At 34.8% G+C, this 20,494-nt stretch overlaps 1 protein-coding gene across 1 annotated transcript in view; it reads right to left on the bottom strand.

The window, feature by feature from the left end:
• LOC138123856 (homeotic protein distal-less-like) overlaps positions 1–17,607 on the bottom strand; it is a 60,985-nt gene extending 43,378 nt beyond the window's left edge. Inside the window, exon 1 of the mRNA XM_069038692.1 lies at positions 16,859–17,607. Within this exon, the coding sequence (XP_068894793.1) occupies positions 16,859–17,168 (310 nt within the window). The 5' untranslated portion in view covers positions 17,169–17,607. The remainder of the gene's footprint in view (positions 1–16,858) is intronic.
• Between the last annotated feature and the right edge of the window lie 2,887 nt (positions 17,608–20,494).

Genomic DNA, 20,494 nt, shown 5'->3' with positions numbered 1-20,494 from the left:
AAATGACAGCAGTGTAAAAGGATTAGCTAAAACAAAAATGGATACCACTAAAAAAATTAATCGAGAAAAGAAAAAAAAGTGAGTATACATTAACGAGTTTGCAAGAAGTTTGTGGTCAAATGTCCCGATGCTTGCTTTTGTTTCCCTCAACGTATGGCGTAGCTTGACCAGCTGTCAAAGCGTTCATGTCAAACGTTATTTATTCAGCGAACAAACAGTGACGTGTATTGTTTGTTTTACAAGAAACAGACTTTTTTATGTTGTTTAACTAACCAGCGAGACTTGGTTTTCCTAGTACGGCATGACCTTAAAGGACTTAAATTGGTGATTAGTTTATCACAATGATGATCAAAGTGAGGTTAGGTATATATTTGAGGGATGTGTCAAAGCACACTAACTGAAATTCAATAAAAACCACGGCTTGTTGGCTACAATTTTTTTGTATTGGAGAAATAAATAATTGGGACGAGAGTTGGAAATAAGCAACAATATGGAAAAATAGCGATATAAATCAAATAAAAGTGCAGAAAACAATGTGAAGACTAAGAAGCAGTAAGTGACCTAATCGATGACACAATGTAAAGTGGTAACAGTTTGGAAATAATCAAAAAATGTTATGAAATTTGGAACAAGAGGAGTAGAATGAGTTATGGGAGAATAAATGGTGCAAAGAAAATTTAATATAAAATGAGTGGAAAAAGAGAAGATATAACAGATGAAACAACCTAAGTGGGTTAAAATATGAAATCAAGTCAGAGAAGTGAAAGATCTAAAAAGGAAGACAGGGAAGAAAGAGATACTTACTAAGATTGACTGAAATGTGGCTAAAGTATAGAAAGAAAGAAACAATAAAACATGCACTCGTACTTAGAAACAGATTTAAAAAAAAAACATGAAAAATGAGAGGATTAAAAATATAATGAGGAACACACCTGAGAAAAAAATTGAGATAGCAGTACAATTACATATTTCCAAAAATTAATAGTAAAATACAGGATGTTCCCAAAAAAAGACAAGTCCATAGCTCTCTTATTTATGGAAGGATTTTAATTATCTATACCTACACCAAATTAAATGGTTCTCAATAGGCTACAAAATGGTCTAGCCCTTTTTTTTTGGGACACCCTGTATCAGAAAGAAAATGTTTCATACTTTGATAGTACAGACTGATAGCACTAATAGTATGTTACAATTCCGCGAACCTTTTAAAAATATAAACATAAAGTAGAAAACGTCATATGTAACTGTCATAGTTTTATGTGCCAATAAATATTCTGCCATGTTATTTTTGATTGGTTGTCACGTACGTTACGTTAAAAATTTTATTAACAATCGGCAGAAGAATCAAACCGAGACCGATTCTCGTCGCACTTATCAGAGACACATTTTGGTACGCCAAGTGCGAACGTCCACTAGCCTCGCTTTGACAATTTTGCGCTCCACTACTCTCCGCCCGGGGGTAGTTTTAATTCCGCGTGAAAGAAAAAAAGGGGCAGGACTAATACCAGGAACCGTACTAATAAAGTATGAATAATATCCTAGGTGCGCCACTGATTGCACGCAGACTTAATGATGTAAATTAGCCATAGCGCTATCCAGACAATTGTCACAAGATATCCATCAATAAACACCTTGTTAATGGCAGCGCTCCATTATATTTCGGCAGCACACAGAGATCTTATCGACTTATATCATTCTATAAAGCCATCGAATATTCCGACTTATAATACAATTTATTTTCGGCGGCTTATCGGTGAGTGATTGATGTGCGTTCGGTAAATTCAATTTTTACAACGGCGACTAATTCCGGCGGAACGTGTGGGAAACCCCTGAATATTTTATGCAGAGGTCGGGTTGTCCGGTGGGGCTTTTAGCCGAGAAAGTGGATTAAAAAATGCGGGGGGCGGCGATTAATATAATAAAACGTCCCCGTCGCGGACTGGGCGGATTCACGACACACGACCTCAAACAACGTGGAGAATCACAACAGGAATGACACCGAACACACTTTCCGGATCGATCCGTCATGAATTATTTAAATAATCGCATTAGCGTAAATTTATTTAAAAATATTTCACCAGAAAGGAAAGTCCTGCACGATATTATTAAAATTAGCGACCATAACGGCGATATGAATGGAACGGGGGCCATTAAAGCGCCGACTTGTTGTTGCGTATTTTTAACACGTTGTAACGACGACTCCGATTTATTATTTGCGGAAATGTGTGGATTCATTCTCACAACTAATTTTACACTCGAATCCGGCTCGTCGATAAAAATTTGATTTATTCGATTTGAGCGGAGCGCCTGGATTTGTGAGTCGGTTAATTGTCCATCGTGATTTACGGTCGCGAAATGTGATTTATGGGAGGGCATGAAATATTTGGAGGAACACGCGAATTTGGGCACAGCGAATGGGGTCACGGTCGTGTTTTATCTGGTCGCGGGGTGGGATAAAAAGGGCATTTCGGGGCGGTTTTGGCGATTTTTGGACGTTTTGGTTTCAAAGAAAAATGTGTTTAAAGAGTGGCGTGAAGAAGAATGGTGAAAGAAGTTAGGGACGAGAGACACAGGGTGAGAAAGAAGAACATGAAACTAAAATTAAAGGGTGGAGCCTAAAGGAAAAAAGATGAACGGGGGGTTATAATGTGCGACGAAATTTCATGTACGGGAACCGGTCCAAGAGCAAGAGAAGGCAGCAAAATCAACAAGAAAGAACTCATAAGAATAAGTAGAAATGAAAAAAAAAAATGGAAAAAGTGAAAACTGGACAAAAAGGATGATACTGACAAAAATGAAAATATTTACTGAAAGAAAAAATATTTAAATAAACTGCACAAGTTTTAATAGAATTAGAATTAGAATTAGAAGGGAATAAGATTTAGATGAAAACAAATTGGAAAAAGAAGAATGAAAATTAACAACAAAGAAGGATAATATGGATAAAAGAGATAAATAAAATTAAAAATTTGGAATACCTATGACAAATACGTACTTGATGATAAATAAAACAGTAAAAACAGAAATGGTAAGATGTGAAGAATGTTAAAAAAAATAAAATGTATAAAAGTGATAAAATATTTTGGTATGTATAAGAAAACAATTAGATATGCAGTGGAGAAATTACAAATAAAGTGTAAAAATATTAGAGAATGAAATGGAAATAAATGGAGAAAAATAAAACAATACGGACAATTAATGACAATAAATTGCATGAAGTTCTAGTAGAAAAAGAAACAAAACCTGAAAAGGATAAAAATTTAAAAACTAGGAAGGAACTGACAACTGGCTATATAGAACGAAGACTAAAATAATAGAGAGAATAAGAGAAAGCAAAATATTTAAAGTAATAAATAGATAAATAAACTTTGGTAAAAGAAAATATGAAGAATGTCTAAGAAATTACAAACAAAAATAAAGGTAAGGTAGAAAAATTAATTGAAAAAAATCACAGCGAAATACAGGGTGAATCCGAATTCGACCGACAAACTTTCAGGACAGATTCTACGATCAAAAATAAGCATAAAACTCTTAATACACATGTGGTCAAAAACGCTTAGTTTGCGAGATAATCAACAAAAACGTAAAAACAATTACGATCTGAATTCCCTTGGATTTTATGGGGTTATCTGTGCATTGAACAGGGGGCGCAATTTTGACAATTTTTGTAAATTGTACAGCTCCTTTTTATTTTTGTACGTTTCATCAAAAAATTCCACCCGGTTCCTTTTATTGGTGGTAGAATTTTTTAGTCGATTATCTCGGAAACTAATCATTTTTGACCCCATATGTATTAAGAGTTTTATGCTTATTTTTTATCACAGAATCTGCCCTGAAAGTTTGTCAGGCGAATTCGGATACACCCTGTATAAATAAACAAGGGAAAATAAAGTATAATGAGGAATAATCCGAAATTGAGAAGAAGGAAAACGTTTAGATCAAGAAACAAAATAAATATGAGTGAATTGAATCAGCGTTGGGAAAAGAGGAGAGAAAAATGATTGTGAAGAATGCAGCAAAGAAGAAATCTTGATATTTTCGTTGTTTTGAAATGTAGAGATCTAATTAATTGTTGTACAGTTGTAGAGCTTCACGAGGTACATCTTTTGAAGTACTAACTGATATAAGTTGTTAAAACTTCCATTCCGACCCTTGTACTGAGTTGTAAAGAAAATTTCGTATTCAGATTCATTTACAAGAATTTTAAGCAAATCTAAAGGTCACCGTGTTAATTGTTTTTATATGTATTTTATGTTAATTTTGTTGTGTTGTGTGATGTATCTTGCGAGAGCAATAAACTATTGTTACTACTACAACTTTGTTTGTTGTAACGAAAATATGGAGCCATTTTCAACGCAACTCACTGTACAAGTGGAAAAAATTGTGAAATTTTAATTTGAAAAACAAAGTGAATGCGAAAACTGTAGTGGGGAGGTGAAAAGAATGCAAACAATTTAAAAATGGATTAGACCTTTTTGTAATGAGGAATAAGGAAATGAAAATAATTCACTCTAGAAAATTGAAGAAAACTAAACTGGAAGAAGCTACCGTAAATAATAAGGAAAAGCAAGTAGACAAAGTTGGTAAAATTTCAGTCACAATATAACAAGCTGCAGATTTGAACGTGCTGCTCCAGTTTCATGAGTCATATCATCAATTATTAATCATATTACGAGCTTATATTTGGTGAAAGAATATAATGAACAAAGAAATTAGAAACATTTAAATCCATAAACAAACGCCACTGGCTTTACTCCTTGATAACTGTATTTTTTTATTGCTTCCTGATTGTCAAATTTGACAAATGTCGTTACCGTTACAAACTGACCAAAATAAAATTCTCTTGTTTTATATCGCGCGTTCAAATAAAATCCTGGGCTGGGAAGGCGTTGGAAACTGTCAATTGTTGTGCTTTTTTAAAGTGTAGGTAAATTAATTGGAGCATGTTGACAGCTAACCTAAAATTCAGAAACAAAAAGTCGTTTTAAACGGCGGGAAAATCAAACTTTACACTGTTCTAAACGGTTTACTTTTTCCAACGCCTGCTCAGCCCAGGACTTCATTTGAACGCATGTTCTCGCTGCGATATTCTCTTGCTACCCAATTTCGCCCAATTAAAATAATTCAAAATGGATCATGTGACACATAAATTATAGTCGTATTACTTTTCTACATTGATATTGGGTGTCTATGATGTTTTTAGACAACAAAAGGTTTGTTTTCCAACTAACTCCTTAGCAAAAATAATATACACATTTCATTTAGACATTTTATCAGTTTTCCAATTGGCTTCTTTTAATAACATTGATCTATCCATACATAAATTGTAATAAACCAAATAATCACGAATTCATTATTAATAATAACGCTTTGCAACTTATGTATATTATTTTCCTAACAAGCAATTTCTGTTCATCAAGTACACGCATAAATGACCAATCTGGAATTCTTTTTTTAGCAGTGCCGATGACTTAACCGCGTGTTGCACTTCTTGGTAATACACTGGTGAGGTCACGAAAAAGGTTAATTCTGAATGAGCTGGTCGCAGGTCGATCAAGATTTAAATTAGAACAGTAAGAAGTTTCCGCAGCGGGCAACGGACATCGATCAAAATTCGCGATCCTGCCACCTCCTCTTCGTCCTTCGACCCTCTTGTCCGACCTGCTAATCGCACCATTTCGCAATCTGTCTGCAGGTCATTAAGACTTTTTCGTCTTGCTGTCGGCGTCGAATTTCACCCGGTGCACCGGTAATTGCACAAATTGGCTCTTAAATTGGCGCTGAATTAGAAAGCAACAATGAGCCGTGTACTTTTTAACAGTTACAAATACATAGCAAAAACGCAGGACGAAACGAAGGACCTTTCGAGCGCAGCGTGTTATTAATGACGGCAAAACTAGAACTGTTTTTGCAATTATTATCGCAATTACGCGACGCGGAAAAAACGATTATTAATTGCGCGTCAATCCTGGTCAAAGATTATTGCGAGTGTTTGACATGTGGTGGCTCAAATTGGCCGATATCATTAAATTTCCTTGTAAGAAAAATGTTTCGCTTTAATTAGTCCGGCGGTAATTAAGAGGAAAAGTTTTATGTGGCACGGTTCGTGGAAAAATTAATTAGGGCCGATCAAGGACGGGAGTTTTATTGGCGAAATGGCCCGACGGGTGGCGAGAGGCTAACGAGCACCAGGAGGCGGTCCTGGGGGAGTACTTGTTAAATTAAGGATCTAAACTGAACCCCGACAGAATTTGATTTTAGAAATTGTGCATCATCGACGCAACAAATACAAGGTTATTATAAATGATTGTAGCATCGCAGTTGGCGCTGAAAATCATACAAATGTTGGATACTAGTCTGACTTAGTTATGAATGAGGCTTGCGGCACATTCAACTACGCCACCAACGCCAACTGCAATGAGACAATCATTTATAATAACCCTGTATTCATTGTTCTGCAGGCTGATTTTAACACATTGTCCAATTAATTTCTCTTTAAAATAAAATGAAAAGTATTTTTAACAAAATTGTTTTACAAAATTTTTAAACAAATATGTGGACCTTAAACCGTAGTTATGTTGGTCACTGTATTACTGTCAAACATCAAAAATCATTAAAATGACAGTTTTGGATGGTTACATAAATGTCAAAAACAAAATGTCGCTACTATACTTAATACATTATAAATATGCATCTAGGGGGCAATGGGAGTGTGAATGCACCTTTAGCTTTCTCACCAGAAAAGTTACTGTATAGCCGCCGTTGACAAATGACAGTAATGACACGAGCTCGAGCGAGTGGTCTCCGGTTCTAACCTTAAAATGATACGCGTTTGCTCCAAATTTGTTTATTATTGATAAATTTCACGGAAAATAGAAATTAATGTTACAGCATATTTTCAGACTGGACAACATGGTTGGCAACCATAACAAAACAAAACACTAGATGCGTGTCTTTAGCCAGGGTTGCCAAACTAAAATCAGCTTTCCATCGCCGCCTAAAATGCACATTTATAATGAATTAAGTACACTTTTAATGATTGAAATAATTTTTATTAGGTTGACAACGCATTTACGATTTTATGTTGATACACTTGACTGTCAAATTCAAATATGACAGTTCAAAAGTCAAAATAAATCAAATTGTCATTATCACGATTTATTAATTTGCAAAAATTCTAGAATCTTAACCTAAAAAGCGAAACAACAGACAACTCTTTGACAAATGACGAGGCGTATCAATTATTCGGGAGTGCCAACCCACTAAATTTGTCTCAATTATTAAAAGTCACTAAACGTGTTGATATTTTTTAATCTTATCTGGCAATACAAGAGTTAAAAACGTTTTAAATGACATTTACTTTCTGTTATCGAGTTTATTGTTTATTTTTTTGGAAATCTTTAGAAAAGTATTTGAAATTTTTTTAAAAATCGTGCAACACCTGGTGTAATGTTTACAACACGTAATTAGGTTGGTAATAATGCTAACTGTAAACTACAAAGATCGTTAAAGTTGCCATAAACTTTTAATAAGGAAAAGTCTCTAAAATAGATTCTTTCACAATTGTTTTAAAGATTCCTCTTAAATGCACTTTCGATCGTTTGTTCAACACAAACAAAACCTAGAATCTCTCAAATTTTGAAACAAAAAATGTATTTTTCTTCAAGGGTGCTTTGGAACACTTAAAAAAACAGGCAACAGCCTGTTTTTCGTTTTTACTGTTTTCTATTCATAACTAAACATTGTTCACGTTGTTTTGGCATAATGGGAGGCCATGATTTATTTTTTAACGTTGGACACACTGTTTGATTTCCGTGCCTGACATGCGGACCTACCAAAATGAACAAAACATGTTGCCAAATTTCCCTGAATGTCTGAGTATTCTGCTGGTAAAACTGACAACAACACGCTAGACATTGACGCTATTTATAACCTAAAAAATTAGAAAAACCTAACCTAATTCAACAGATAGCTTTACTACTAAATTAAATGCAACATTTCCATGGCCTCCCATTATGCCAAAACAACGTGGATGCATTTAAAGAGTAAGAATTGTCCAAATCTACCATCTACAGATCCGTCACAACTTTTTCTTGCTGACATCTTTATTACAGTTGATCTAAAAAATTCACTTTTGGTCGGGAAGAACAATAGAAAAATTAATTTGCTGTCCAAATGTGCATCGAATCGTTCCTTTTTGAAAAAGTGAAGATATGAAAACCTTTTTTGTTTGTTTAAAAATAATTTTACATAGATTAAAATGACAATTGTGAATAATAAATAAACACCACAATACATTTTCTTGGTGGGATCTTCGTTAAATATAATCTAGAAAATTAAATTTTCTTCAATGATCAACAAAAAAGGACAATACAAATTTATAGTCTGTTCAAAGATCGATGGAAACGTTTTCCCATTTTTTGAAAATATTTATGGAATTACTGAACAAAATTTTTATAAATTCATTCTGATTTTGATGTTTCTTAAAGATCTTGGCTCGCGATTGGTTAAAGTGCACATTAAAATTACCATAAAATGTCAAAGAATAAAAATTCGCAAATCAACATTGACATTTTAACTTTTAGCAATTATCATTCGGTGCATTCTTTAATTTAAACATTAGCATTTCTTTTTGGGGAGGTTTTTGTGTTTTAGTCAACACAAGAATTTCATATATTTTCAAAATGCATTATTTACATCATCTCTGTTCAAAGATTCTATGAAATCTTCTGAGTCTTTTTTAAACTGAAAATAAAAAAAATGTTTAACACCATTTTTGTCAACTTACTACAACGTTCTTTTTTGCTTTTTCCCAATCTACAGTTATTATGAAATTATGAAAATTTACTTTTTTGTATATCGTAATGAAAGTAGCACTTTTTTAAACGAAAAATCGTAATGAAAGTAGTACTTTTTTGTATCATTTTATTCCATTTTTTGGAGATGATTGTCAAAGCATACCTACTTTTTTTTATTTTTCATAAATGCTTTTAGGCCAAATTTCTCAACTTACGATATGCAAAAAATAGCGTGTACAACACGTTATGAAAATCTCTTTTTTCACTTATCTCCTTGATTAACTCGAGCTACGCCCTCGTCAATCAAACTGCAAATTCATGAAAAAAAATATGACTTTATCTGGAATCCAATTTTGAAAATTTTTTCGTCACAAGCATTTACACATTTTCAAATGTTTCGTATTTTTCAAATTGTTTAAAAACAACATACAACTTCCTCTTTATTTTTTTCATACTCTTCAGACAGTGATTTTCATTCCAATAGAAAATTTGCACAAGCAGAAGCACTTGTCAGGGTTCGAAGAATAAAATGTATATTTCACACTTTTCAAGAAAGAATAAAATTAATACGAGTAATTAGCAGTTTGGTTTTGGTTCAAGCACCACAAGTAGTGCCGACGCTAAATAATTTAAAATTAAAATTATCCGTCAAGTTTTCCTCCTTTTAATAAATAATAAAAATCGTTTTAGATCCGGTTTTGCGACTTTGGTTTGTGTTTTAGTGGAAAACCGTCAACTTCCCTGCGCTTTTTCACTCAGTCCTTTTAAGGAGCAACCCACCTGTGCCGGGCCCCGCCGCGGAGATTAACGAGCGCCCCCAAATTTTCCAGCCCCGTCAGGACGATAGCGTGCGTCTTCCAGTCTACCGTCCACATTTTCGTGGTAAAATTAAAAATCCATATTCCCCGTGGGAATGTTGTGGTTGTAAATCAATAGGATCCGGAGACGCGGCCGCAATTTTTCCCTTTCGTCTAATTATTCAAAATACGAGCGGCTCCTTTGCCGGCGATCGAACGTTCCATTCCTCCGGTATGTATATAAAATGGCTAATTATTGCGCAACTCGATTTGTATTCCTTAACGTGGCGGTCGCATCTACGGCAAGACGAGTTAATTTGTCCAAGATTTAAACGATGTCCACGCCAGAAATGATCCGCCGCGGACGCCAAATGCCAACGGGACTGGCAGACATGTGAAATTCGACACAAATAGCTCGAATTAAACAAGAACGGCAATTAATTCATCAATTTGTAATTATTTAATTGGTTAATTGCGTTACGGCTACGCCAGACCTGCCGTAAATCTATATTAATTCCGGTTACTAAATTAATGTGGAGGATTGGGATCGCGGGAGGTGGACGCCCTCCTCGCGGTGCTCTATGCCTGATGGCTCGGATTTTCGCGATTTTTATAAGAGAAAAAAATACAAAAATTACTGATTTCTGCACCCGCATCGAGGTATGAGGTGCAAGAGCAGACAAAATAGTCAAAAAATTTAAAAACATGCTTCGAATCAAATTATTATCAAGACTTTTTAATTTCTAGATGAACAAGTAAAATTTGAGAATTTTTGGATATTTTAGTGTACTGGTTCCATCAGCAGGAATTCAGAACTGACCTGTTACTGTTATTTTACCAGAAAATACATTTTTTTCTCTTTAAACAGCTCTCGAATATTAGTAGGTATATTATATCATTAAGAGTAGAAGCGACTCTTTTTGTGCTAAGCCCAGAGATTGAAGACCGAGACAAAGTCGAGGTTGCACAAAAAGACCTCCTACTCTGAATGATATATACCATTTTTTCTTCAGGCGGATCACAAAAAAACATCGGACTGAACTTATTTTTTGCTGCAGTTACAGTAAAATGACAATTTCCAAATTTTAATACACCAATAATAATTCCTAGTTCTCTTGTTTCAAAATTATTAGTACATACTTGAAGGTTCAATAATATTAGTAAAGTCTACTAAAGTGTAAAGTTTACTTTTTAACGTTGAACGGCCATCTTGCTATTTTTGATTTTGACATTTGTCATCCGTGCACATGGGCGACTCGTGTTACACCACAGTGGCATTGCTTAAGTATTGGGTAAAAATTTCATTTTTTCGCTTTTTTAGAGGCTTTTTTTAATAGGGATAATTTAATTATTAAATATTTCATGTAATTATTGATAAATAAATCGTGAGAAATGCTTCAAAAGTCTGGTTACAAAAAAACTTCAACCGTTTCTATAGGGATTTTCGACCTCTTGAGATAAAAACTGTTTTTTTTTTGTTGTTGTTCTCTTGATCTAGAAAATATGCAATTTAATATTGAGCTAAAACTTAGAATCTTTGCTTCTTAAATTTGACAATTCCCACTATTTTACAAACTGCAAACACCAATTTTATATTTTATTAAATTGTTTACTACATTTTGTGAATAACTTGTGTTTTTAACAAAAATGCGGTTTTATGTAGGAATACAATCTCCACTCGTTGCTAAATGTTTATTTTAATAAAGAAGAATTTTAGAGAAGTTTAAAAATGCATGATAAACTGTTGAGCAAAAATGTGAATTTATTTCTTTTATTATTGTAAAATTTTTGTTGCACGAACAAGGAGTTTAACTCATTTTATTTAATCTCCTGAACAAATTTCTCTTTTCTTTTCTCTTCCCAACATGTTACAGATATTTTGACGTGTTTCTGGTCGAAGCAGATTTTCACACGTATTGGCATTCAGAATCATTTTGTAGATAAAAATACAAATGCAGGACGTAACAATTTCTATAAAAAGCTTTTCCTGAATGTCTTGTAGATTTCTATAATTTACTATTTTACTAATTGGGCAAATTAGAATAAGCAAGAATCTCATTTTCTTTTATTTATTGATTAAAAATATTATGACAATTTAAGCTCAAAAGAAGAACTTTGTGATTCAGATCGCATAAAGTAAAATAAATTCAGTATTTAAACACTTCTGAAAAATTCTAATAGATGCGAAAAATTGATAAATCATGGTTTCTCTTAGATCCACTCAAGAGATACCATGGCATGTTCATAAATCAAAAAAGTAGTATGTTTCACAAGAAAATGATTTCAAACACTTTTAGAATTGGACAACGTCTTAAATCTCTTCTATTTCTGATAGTTTCGCTACAACAGTTTCAAAAACAAATTTGATGCACATTTTGATGCGATGCGATCAATTGATAATTGCAAAAAAATCTTTTTCTTTTCCTTTTTAATCTGGGAGCTAAATAGATTTTGGTCTCAGCTCTGATTCTCCGTAATAACAATAAAAAATAATACTAACAATATAAAATCTAGTTCCTTCTAACTTTAATATTGTAAGTAGGTACCACAGAGTATTCATAAACTTGCTATTTAAAAATTTCGTAGATTTGTTACTACAAATAGAAAACAAAATATATCTTGCATCCGACAGGCAGATACCACAGCATATCCATACACCACAAAAAGTAATATTGTTGAAGATGCACAACAGTAGTTTTACGCTATTTTTGCCCAAGTTTTGATTTGTGCAACTTCTTATACCTCTTTTATTTCTGATATTAACTAGAAAAATATAAAATCTAGTTTCATCAAGCTATTTTTCTACTACCCTGTCCTATCAATCGATAATGGTGTCGACAAACATGAAAAAAATTAATTGTTAAGTGTGGTCTCTCAATAACGTTTTGTACACATTCTCTCTTTTAATAATTTTTACAGTGTACTTCTTTCATTGATAAACCGTACTAGTTTTTACATTTCTAGTTTCCTACGTTAATACGGCGGTACCATAGCACATTCATAAACCAAAAAATCAACGATTTCTTTATTCACTATAAGGAACAGTAAACCGATGATCAGCGATTTGATACGAGTACATTAAAAAATAAACGTTTGAACCTCTCATTTTGTGACAATAAAACTAGTTTTTAGTAAACTCAGTTTTAGTTTCAAAGAATCGATCGTCACCACAACAAGAACAAAAGGTAACAATTTCAGATTATTGTTGTTTAGTGAATGTTACACATCCCGGCGTTACCACAGCATAGACATGAACCAAAGATTTGCTCCTTTAACCACATCTATTATTTTTAACGAGACACAAATTGTTATTTGTTATATTTTAGATTTCATAATTATTGTATTAATTATTTTTCATTGCACGGCTTTTTATGGTTACCACATCGATTCCACCAAACAAAAAGTCAAAGATTTCTTCAGAGAAAACGTGTTTTTTGCATTTTTTTATAAGTACATAATTTATTTCACTATTACCGTGTCACTTAACAATATACCATAATTAATTGCATTCACCCATTCCCCGATACCACAGCATATTCCCAAATCAGAACCGAACATTCTCCAACATTTAGCAGTTTCGCCACTTTTCAAACATTTCTCATAAATTCTTAAGCAATTGGTAATGGTTCGGCAACAATTACAATTCGAAAAATTCGCGATTATCAACCGATCGACTTAAATTGTTGCAATATTTGCCAAACACATTAATTGTACATGGTGCGACCCCATCAAGAAAAATATAAATTGGCAGTTTATCGCCGATTAATCCCCACAGAGCGACCCTAATTTGCGCTGTGTTGCGCTTAATGGAAGCAATCGACACAATGTAAATTTAATTATTAATATTAACGCGTTAAATAATTAGCGGCGATAATATTCACACGTAATTGAAGCAAATTCTGAAACCGCGCTAATTTCAGCTGTGATTAGTCCTGAAATGTGTCGCCATCGCGCACTTATTCCTGTCATTCCTAATTTTACAATTACAAGATGATTGAGATATTTTTAGCTTTGACATAGCGTTTTGTCGCAACTCGGGAACATTTCAAGCATCCACGTAAACGTGGAAAGCCGGAGTAACCCAATAAAAATCTGCATGAAAGAATGTATAAACAATAACGCAGCCAACAGTTAATTTTTAATGATTTTGTCTGATGAGCGTATTGTATTATGCAAATCCGGCTTCTCGTATTTTCCACTCGACTGTTTAAAAATTATCATTTTCTTACACTTGCAGATAATTAGATAAGCACTCAACACCGCCGCGACTCGCACCTTCCAGATTTATTTCCTTTGGGTCCTTCGCGGCTTTTCAACGGTTTGAAATGCAAATTGGGTTTTTTCGGTGTTTTGCAATAGAAACTGGAGCAACACTCCCAATGGTAATTTCGGTATTCCCCACAACGGTACACACAACGATAATTCGGTCACCGGTTCTTTTGCATTCAAATTTTCTAATCGGATGCAAGAAGTGCACACTGTTTGCAAAAAGTGGGAAAGCGAAAACATGACCGAGCGATTTGAGAGACTGATCCTGGGAGTTTACAAGTGGAGAAAATATTTCGCGGAGTTCTCACGTGTCTCAACTCTCTGGAACAATTTTTGGGGGAGAGGTTCTTTTTTTTGAGACACGTCGAAAACTTTAGACAACGATAAATATCAATCGTAAAGGAGATAATGTCTTGGAGGAGATCTCGAGTCCATTAAAACCGTCATTAATTTCTATCTAGTAGAGTTTTTTCTTAGAATCACCTGGACTAGTTTAAATCACGATTCAACTGTTTTTTTTTTTAATATCGGTTTTGCAAAAAAACTATTTTACATTGTTTCTGAATTGTTTGTTGTTCAAGCGGCTGCCATCGCTGACTAACAAATTCAAAGAATCGGAGAGCTTCATTACAACTATTTCGAGGGAATTTTTCCAATTTATTTATTGTTCTTAGTATTAATTTTGCCCAAGTGGGCACGCATGTTTTGTTATTTTTTATTTGATTAAATCAGTGATTGGAGATAAAATCTAAGCAAATTAGATTTTGAAAGCTCTGCAAATTGCAAGAAGAAATTTTTTTTTTCGAATTTTGACACTGTTTCGTACATTTTTTATTTTTTATGGTGGAGTCGCAGCTGCGCTTACAAAAATTACAAAAATGATTAGGCAATAATTGAGACAATTTTTGAAAATTACAATAGTTTACAAAGATGTTTGCTAGCATTATTTCATGATTTTTTTTGTATCCGATTCAACATTTTTTTTTTTTTTGGATAAAGCAGTGCAACAATTTATCACATTTTGAACAATACACTTTAAATAAGTTCTCAATGCAGTTTTACACAATTTTCGCCACAAATTTTTGAAAAACATCGCTCCACTACTAGCTTAAATTTTTTTTCCAGTGTATAATTTTTCTGTTATCGAATGTAACAAATATCTAAATTTCTAATCGGTTCGAGCAATACAAGAATTTACCAAATCTTAATTTATCTCCTTTTCTTAGCAACAATTTTTCAAATTTAAAAATTCTCCAAGAAACTAAATGTTGATAAATTTTATGTATCTACAACTTTCTGGTAAATTTTACAATCTTCTTTTGGCGTATATAATTTTACTTAGTAACCTTACAGAAGAAGAATTATTAAAATTATTAACGACTTCCTAAACACGAGTCCAAGAGGAACACTGTGGCAACTATTTGAAATGACATTTCAACGTCGGCATCATTTTACAAAATTATTTAACATTTTTACAAACGTTCTTTACAACAACAATTTGGTATTCTACCAACATTCTTAACCTGTCAATAATATGTCTTTTTTTTATCTACACCACAGAAATGATTAAAATGCAAGTTTTTATAACTACGCGATTAACACTATTCTTCAGCAACAAATGATCAATTTATCGTAAATTTTCGAAAAGCTGAAAGTTCCCAAATGTGTCTACAAGAAACTTACTAGGAATTTTTTCTGGTAACAGTTTTCAAAAAAGCAAATCTGTTCAAGTCAAACAGTACCAAATTTCTCAAATGTTAAGCGACAGCATTAACTTCTACTTTCCACCAGTTTTTCAGTTTTTTGGGAATTTTTTAAAAAAATTACCTATTCGATAAAAAAATGTTTAGATCTTTTCCGACGTTCTTAACTAATCGGTAACTTGGTAGCAATCATTTGCACACCAGAAATGATTCAAAATTGATGACTACAAATTTTTCGGAAAATAAAACATCTGGGCGCAGCCGAATTCCTCCCGGCGGTCAGAAATTTTCGGGTTTTGTCGCAAGTAGTGACCGGTAAAAATGTTTCACAAGTCAAATGTAGTCCAACACAAGTAACACAAAAATGTATCAAGTCTTAAAGAATAGTTAGCTCTTGCCTGAAGAGATAATAATTTTTGAAAATTCAAAAAATCACGGAAAAAACTTCTATTGTAGATTTCTCTCAACTTGTAGTTGGCAACATCAATACTATGCATTTTTGAATCACAACTCGTCTTTACTACATCCTGTTTTTGCCACTTTTCCAAAAAACTACTCTTATCTTCTTGCAAATAAATTACTTTCAGTTCTAGTTTACGGCAATTTAACTAACACTGTGTCAACTTGCACAACATTATAAATTGAGCCCATTACAGCTCTATGAATTTTTTATTTTGACTGCTATCATTCCCGGCCGATTACATCAAATGGTTCTGCCATTATGGAAATTAATTTAAAAAAAACTACAACCGATTGTGTTACTACAAAAACAAACAAGAAGCATTGAAACCTCGAATAAAATTAGTTTTGGAAACAGAACTGTTCCTAGTACCATTCTGATCCTTCTAACAGCTCAATTAAAAATCTGAGCGTGTTCTAGTCCGCGGTCAATAATCCATCGAAATATTTATCACCAAGTGAATAAGTAAAATCTTTTTGGAGTCTTGTTTTCCAGTTGGAGTATCAAAGGGGAATGATTCAAGAGCCGACGCAAATTGTAATTTGGAAGAACTGAAGAGATGCGAACTTGTAACTGCGTTTAAGACTTGCGTCGCGAGAAAAAGAAGAAGAAGAGGCTTTGGGTAATTTCTTTGTCGTGCGCGATTCTCGAAGTCTTTCTTCACTTTGGATTAAGAGCGCATCTGGCCTCAACTCCGTCGGTTTAGAAACTCACTGGTAATTTATGTTTGGTCGTTAGTGGCACCTCCTCTGTGATGTGTCCATATTTCGTGGTAAAAGGTAAAATCGGTGCCGGTTTCACTCCGCGTCGGCCTCCCGGCCCTCAACTTACCGTCATCTTTGGGCGAGGGCGGACAGTTGGTGGCGTACGACCCCAGGTGGTATCCCGTGTACGAGTTCTGGTGCATCGGCGGGAAGGGGTACGCCCCGAGAGCCCCCCTGGGGCTGGGGAAGCCGGCGTCGTGCGCCCCCGTCGGCCCGCCGTGCGCGTTTCCCGCCGGCGAGTTGAAGTGGTGCTGGTACGACGTCCGCAGCGGGCCGTAGCCGTGCTGCTGGAGCTCGATGAAGGCGCTCTTCGAGACCGGCGTCGAGTTGGCGGACTCGTGCGGCGTCGGCGGCCCTATGTGCGCCTCCCCCGACATGGCGTTCGGCGTCCCGGGCGGGTCCTCGTTAGGCCCCCCGAACGGGGACCCCAGGTCCGTGAAGTTCAGCGTCGTGAACGGTTTGCTGTCCACCTTGGAGACGAGCTGTGGCGGCGTCTCGACTATTCCCGGAGAACTCAACCGGAAATACACATCGGGCACTGGGAACCACTCTCACTGACGACACCCCGAAACCACCGGAAAATCGACCGGGGACCGTGAGGATCCGGGCGGACGGCCGACGACGCTGATCGCAACCGGAGGGGCAATTTACGGTCTTCAACTCCGGTAATACGTGTAATTCACACTATAATTGAGTAAAAACTATTCGAAGATTAACCCGAAACCAAATTACACGAAATTGAGCGCATATGTCGTTTTTTTACGTCGAAAATTGCTCTCTCTAAACCAACCATCTACTTCCTACGACTGTAGGGACTATAATGAAGAATAATCATATAATAGTCGGCTTGGGAGCTTAGTTGCGCCTTTCAACCGGCAGATCTCGCTACCATTCAGCGATACACCATCCAAGCCACACCCACCGCAAGACCCATTGGCTCTCGATCGATCCGGGGCCTGGCGCGAACCCGTTTCGGGACGGGTGGGCGGAGTCTCGGTTGGTTTCTCTCCGTCAACACGCCCTGCCAGACTTACAGGCGCTTCATTTTTAGGTTAGGTTGAGGTGTTGTTAACAGCCGAGTGCTTTATTACAGACGCATTATGCTCAATCTCTTTAAATATTGTGCTTTTCGGGTGACAATTCATTATAATTTGACGGTGTGAATGGGCCTTTCACAAATAACCGACGATTAGGTCGAACGAACCGGTTTATGCACTCTATCGATTCGGTTTTCGGGCTGCGCTCATCAAACTTTCATCGAGGGATGAATAAAGAATGCGCCGGCTTTGTTTAATCAAAATTAATACATTAAATAATGATCGACGATGAAAGTGCAATTAGAGCGAATACGCTCATCACGAATTCATAATGTTGTACAATTTGGTTAATATTCTTTAATTCGTCGTTAATTATTCAGGAGTATCGACCGACTCGTCCCTTTTCGGGATTTTTTCGTAGGTATTATTTGCATGTCGGAGCATCACGCATGATGCACCCCATTAGCCAACGAGAGATCACAACAACATTGTTGCCATCGCTGATTGTTCAGCGTGACAATAAATGAAACGACTGTCAATTTCGTCATATTATCCTTGGACGGTTGAGTGAAACGATCTGTCCTCCATTATTATTATTATTAGTGGGGCGAGGAAAACGCGAACTGTAAACTATCCGTTCCAGCTGGAATTTTTGCTTCCTCTTTCAACAATTTTATTAAACAAATTTATGCCGCGCTCGATCCGGCTCTGTTATTAACTTGTGCATAAATTTGTTCGGTTCGAGTCAAAAAATTTAAATTGATAATCGAGATAAGCTGCTGATGAAAACTTCCTTTAATTTGCGGCCGCGATGGTCGTGAGGATGTCGTTCTACGCAAACTACCACTTGTAGTGTTGCAGGATTGTGGAGAATGAGAGCAAAGAGAGGGCTTCCGCTGCAACAGTGTTGCTGTGTTGTTGTCGGTCCGACGCCTTTTGTGCGCCTTGGAAGAGATTGGAGTGCGTCTGGGTAAAAATAAATTAGGAGAATTTTTCTTGTTTGTTTGGTGTCTAGACTCGAACCACGAATTTGGTTATCTGATTCGCCTAAATTACGCGCTCGAGGTTTCATCAAAAAACAATCAAGCGCCCAGATATGGGAAACGGTTTAAAGTCCGATGGAAAATGCGACTTACTTAACGAGCGCGATTGGACTTGGGTCTGGGTCACTTCACGGAACAGCAAAATCTACAAAATTCCACCTTCAGCAAGCAGTTCTGCAACTTATTTTCCAAAGTGGTTCTTTCACAATTCTTCTCAAGAGATTCTCTTCTTGGAGGAAAAACAAGTTTTGAAACGTTTTAAAATGTTTTTAATTCTTCACTTTTATTTGGTATTATTTCCTCAAGCAGATTCATTCTCCCTCTAAGAGATATGTTTCTAAATTTTAGTTATTCTTTCCTATTTTATCTCCTTCAGTTAATTATTATCAGGTTTCCCTAACGCATTTCAAATTTTGATTCTTCTCTTCTATCTCTTCAGGCAAATTTTTCTTCTAAAAATTCCAAATTTTGAAAATACAGGGTGTTTCTGAAATACGTGTGTTAATTTTAACCAGTGGAAGAACGCGCCAAATCATGGAACTTTTCTCTATAACATTTTTACGAAAAAGCAATACAAATTGATTTAAAATTTGGAATAAATTAACCATCAAAGTGTATACCCGCCTATCGGTAAGAGCGAAAATTTTCTGTTGTGATAGAAACAGAGCTTTGTTAAAAAGTTCCATTGTTATAGAAAAAAATAAATAATCAAAATTTAGATTCTCATGGTTACAAAAAATAGAAACTAGTTAATCACATAAAACGACTCGTTTGGTAAAAATTGTGGGGCATAAAATCTTGGAATACTTTTACGAATTTGACAAAATGTTATAGAGAAAAGTTTCATAAATTGGCGAGTTCTTTCACTGGTTAAAATTAACACACGTATTTCAGAAACATCCTGTATACCAATTTATTCTTATAATTGTTCTAAATTCATTATTTTTAAACGTTTTTCGTATCCCACCTCCGTTATTTTTGTAAATTGTATTTTTTATTGTTTTTCAAATTATGTTCTTCAATGTAGATATAACTGTTCTATTTTTTACAAAATGTTTTCTTCTAAAAATTCTATCATTCTCAATATTTTTTTTTTTTTTTTGTAGAAACCTCTAAATTATTTTTAAAGACTTTCAAAATTCTTTAATTCGTCTATATTGTTCTCTCTGAATTTTTTTTTGTTCTAAAAAAATTCTAAATTATTTTTATTTCTTCATAATTATTCGAAGTGCTTTTATCTTTCCTTAACAGATATTTTCTTGTCACTTTCGAAAATGTTACAAAATCCTTGTTATTCTTCTTTCTTCTACCTCTTCTATCTTTCTCCCATCCATTTTTAAATTATTTTGAATCTAAAATAGGTATTTTAGAATTGCAATCTTCGCGTTCTGTTCTCAGACAAAATTTCTTTGTGAATTTTTTAAATAATTTTTGCAAATTAAATGTTTCATACCTAATCTTCAAAATCCTTCCTCTAATTCTAATAGATATTTTTTCGCTGTTGAAAATTATTCTATTCTTGAAAACACATACAATTTTTTCGAACTAATTTTTTCTTCTACAAATTACAGTACAACTTCGATAATCCGGACACACGTTACATCGGACACTCCAGTAATTCGG

This window comes from Tenebrio molitor, chromosome 2 (genome assembly GCF_963966145.1).
Source record: "Tenebrio molitor chromosome 2, icTenMoli1.1, whole genome shotgun sequence".
NCBI classification, from domain to species: domain Eukaryota; kingdom Metazoa; phylum Arthropoda; class Insecta; order Coleoptera; family Tenebrionidae; genus Tenebrio; species Tenebrio molitor.
This window is presented reverse-complemented; position numbering and strand designations above follow the sequence as displayed.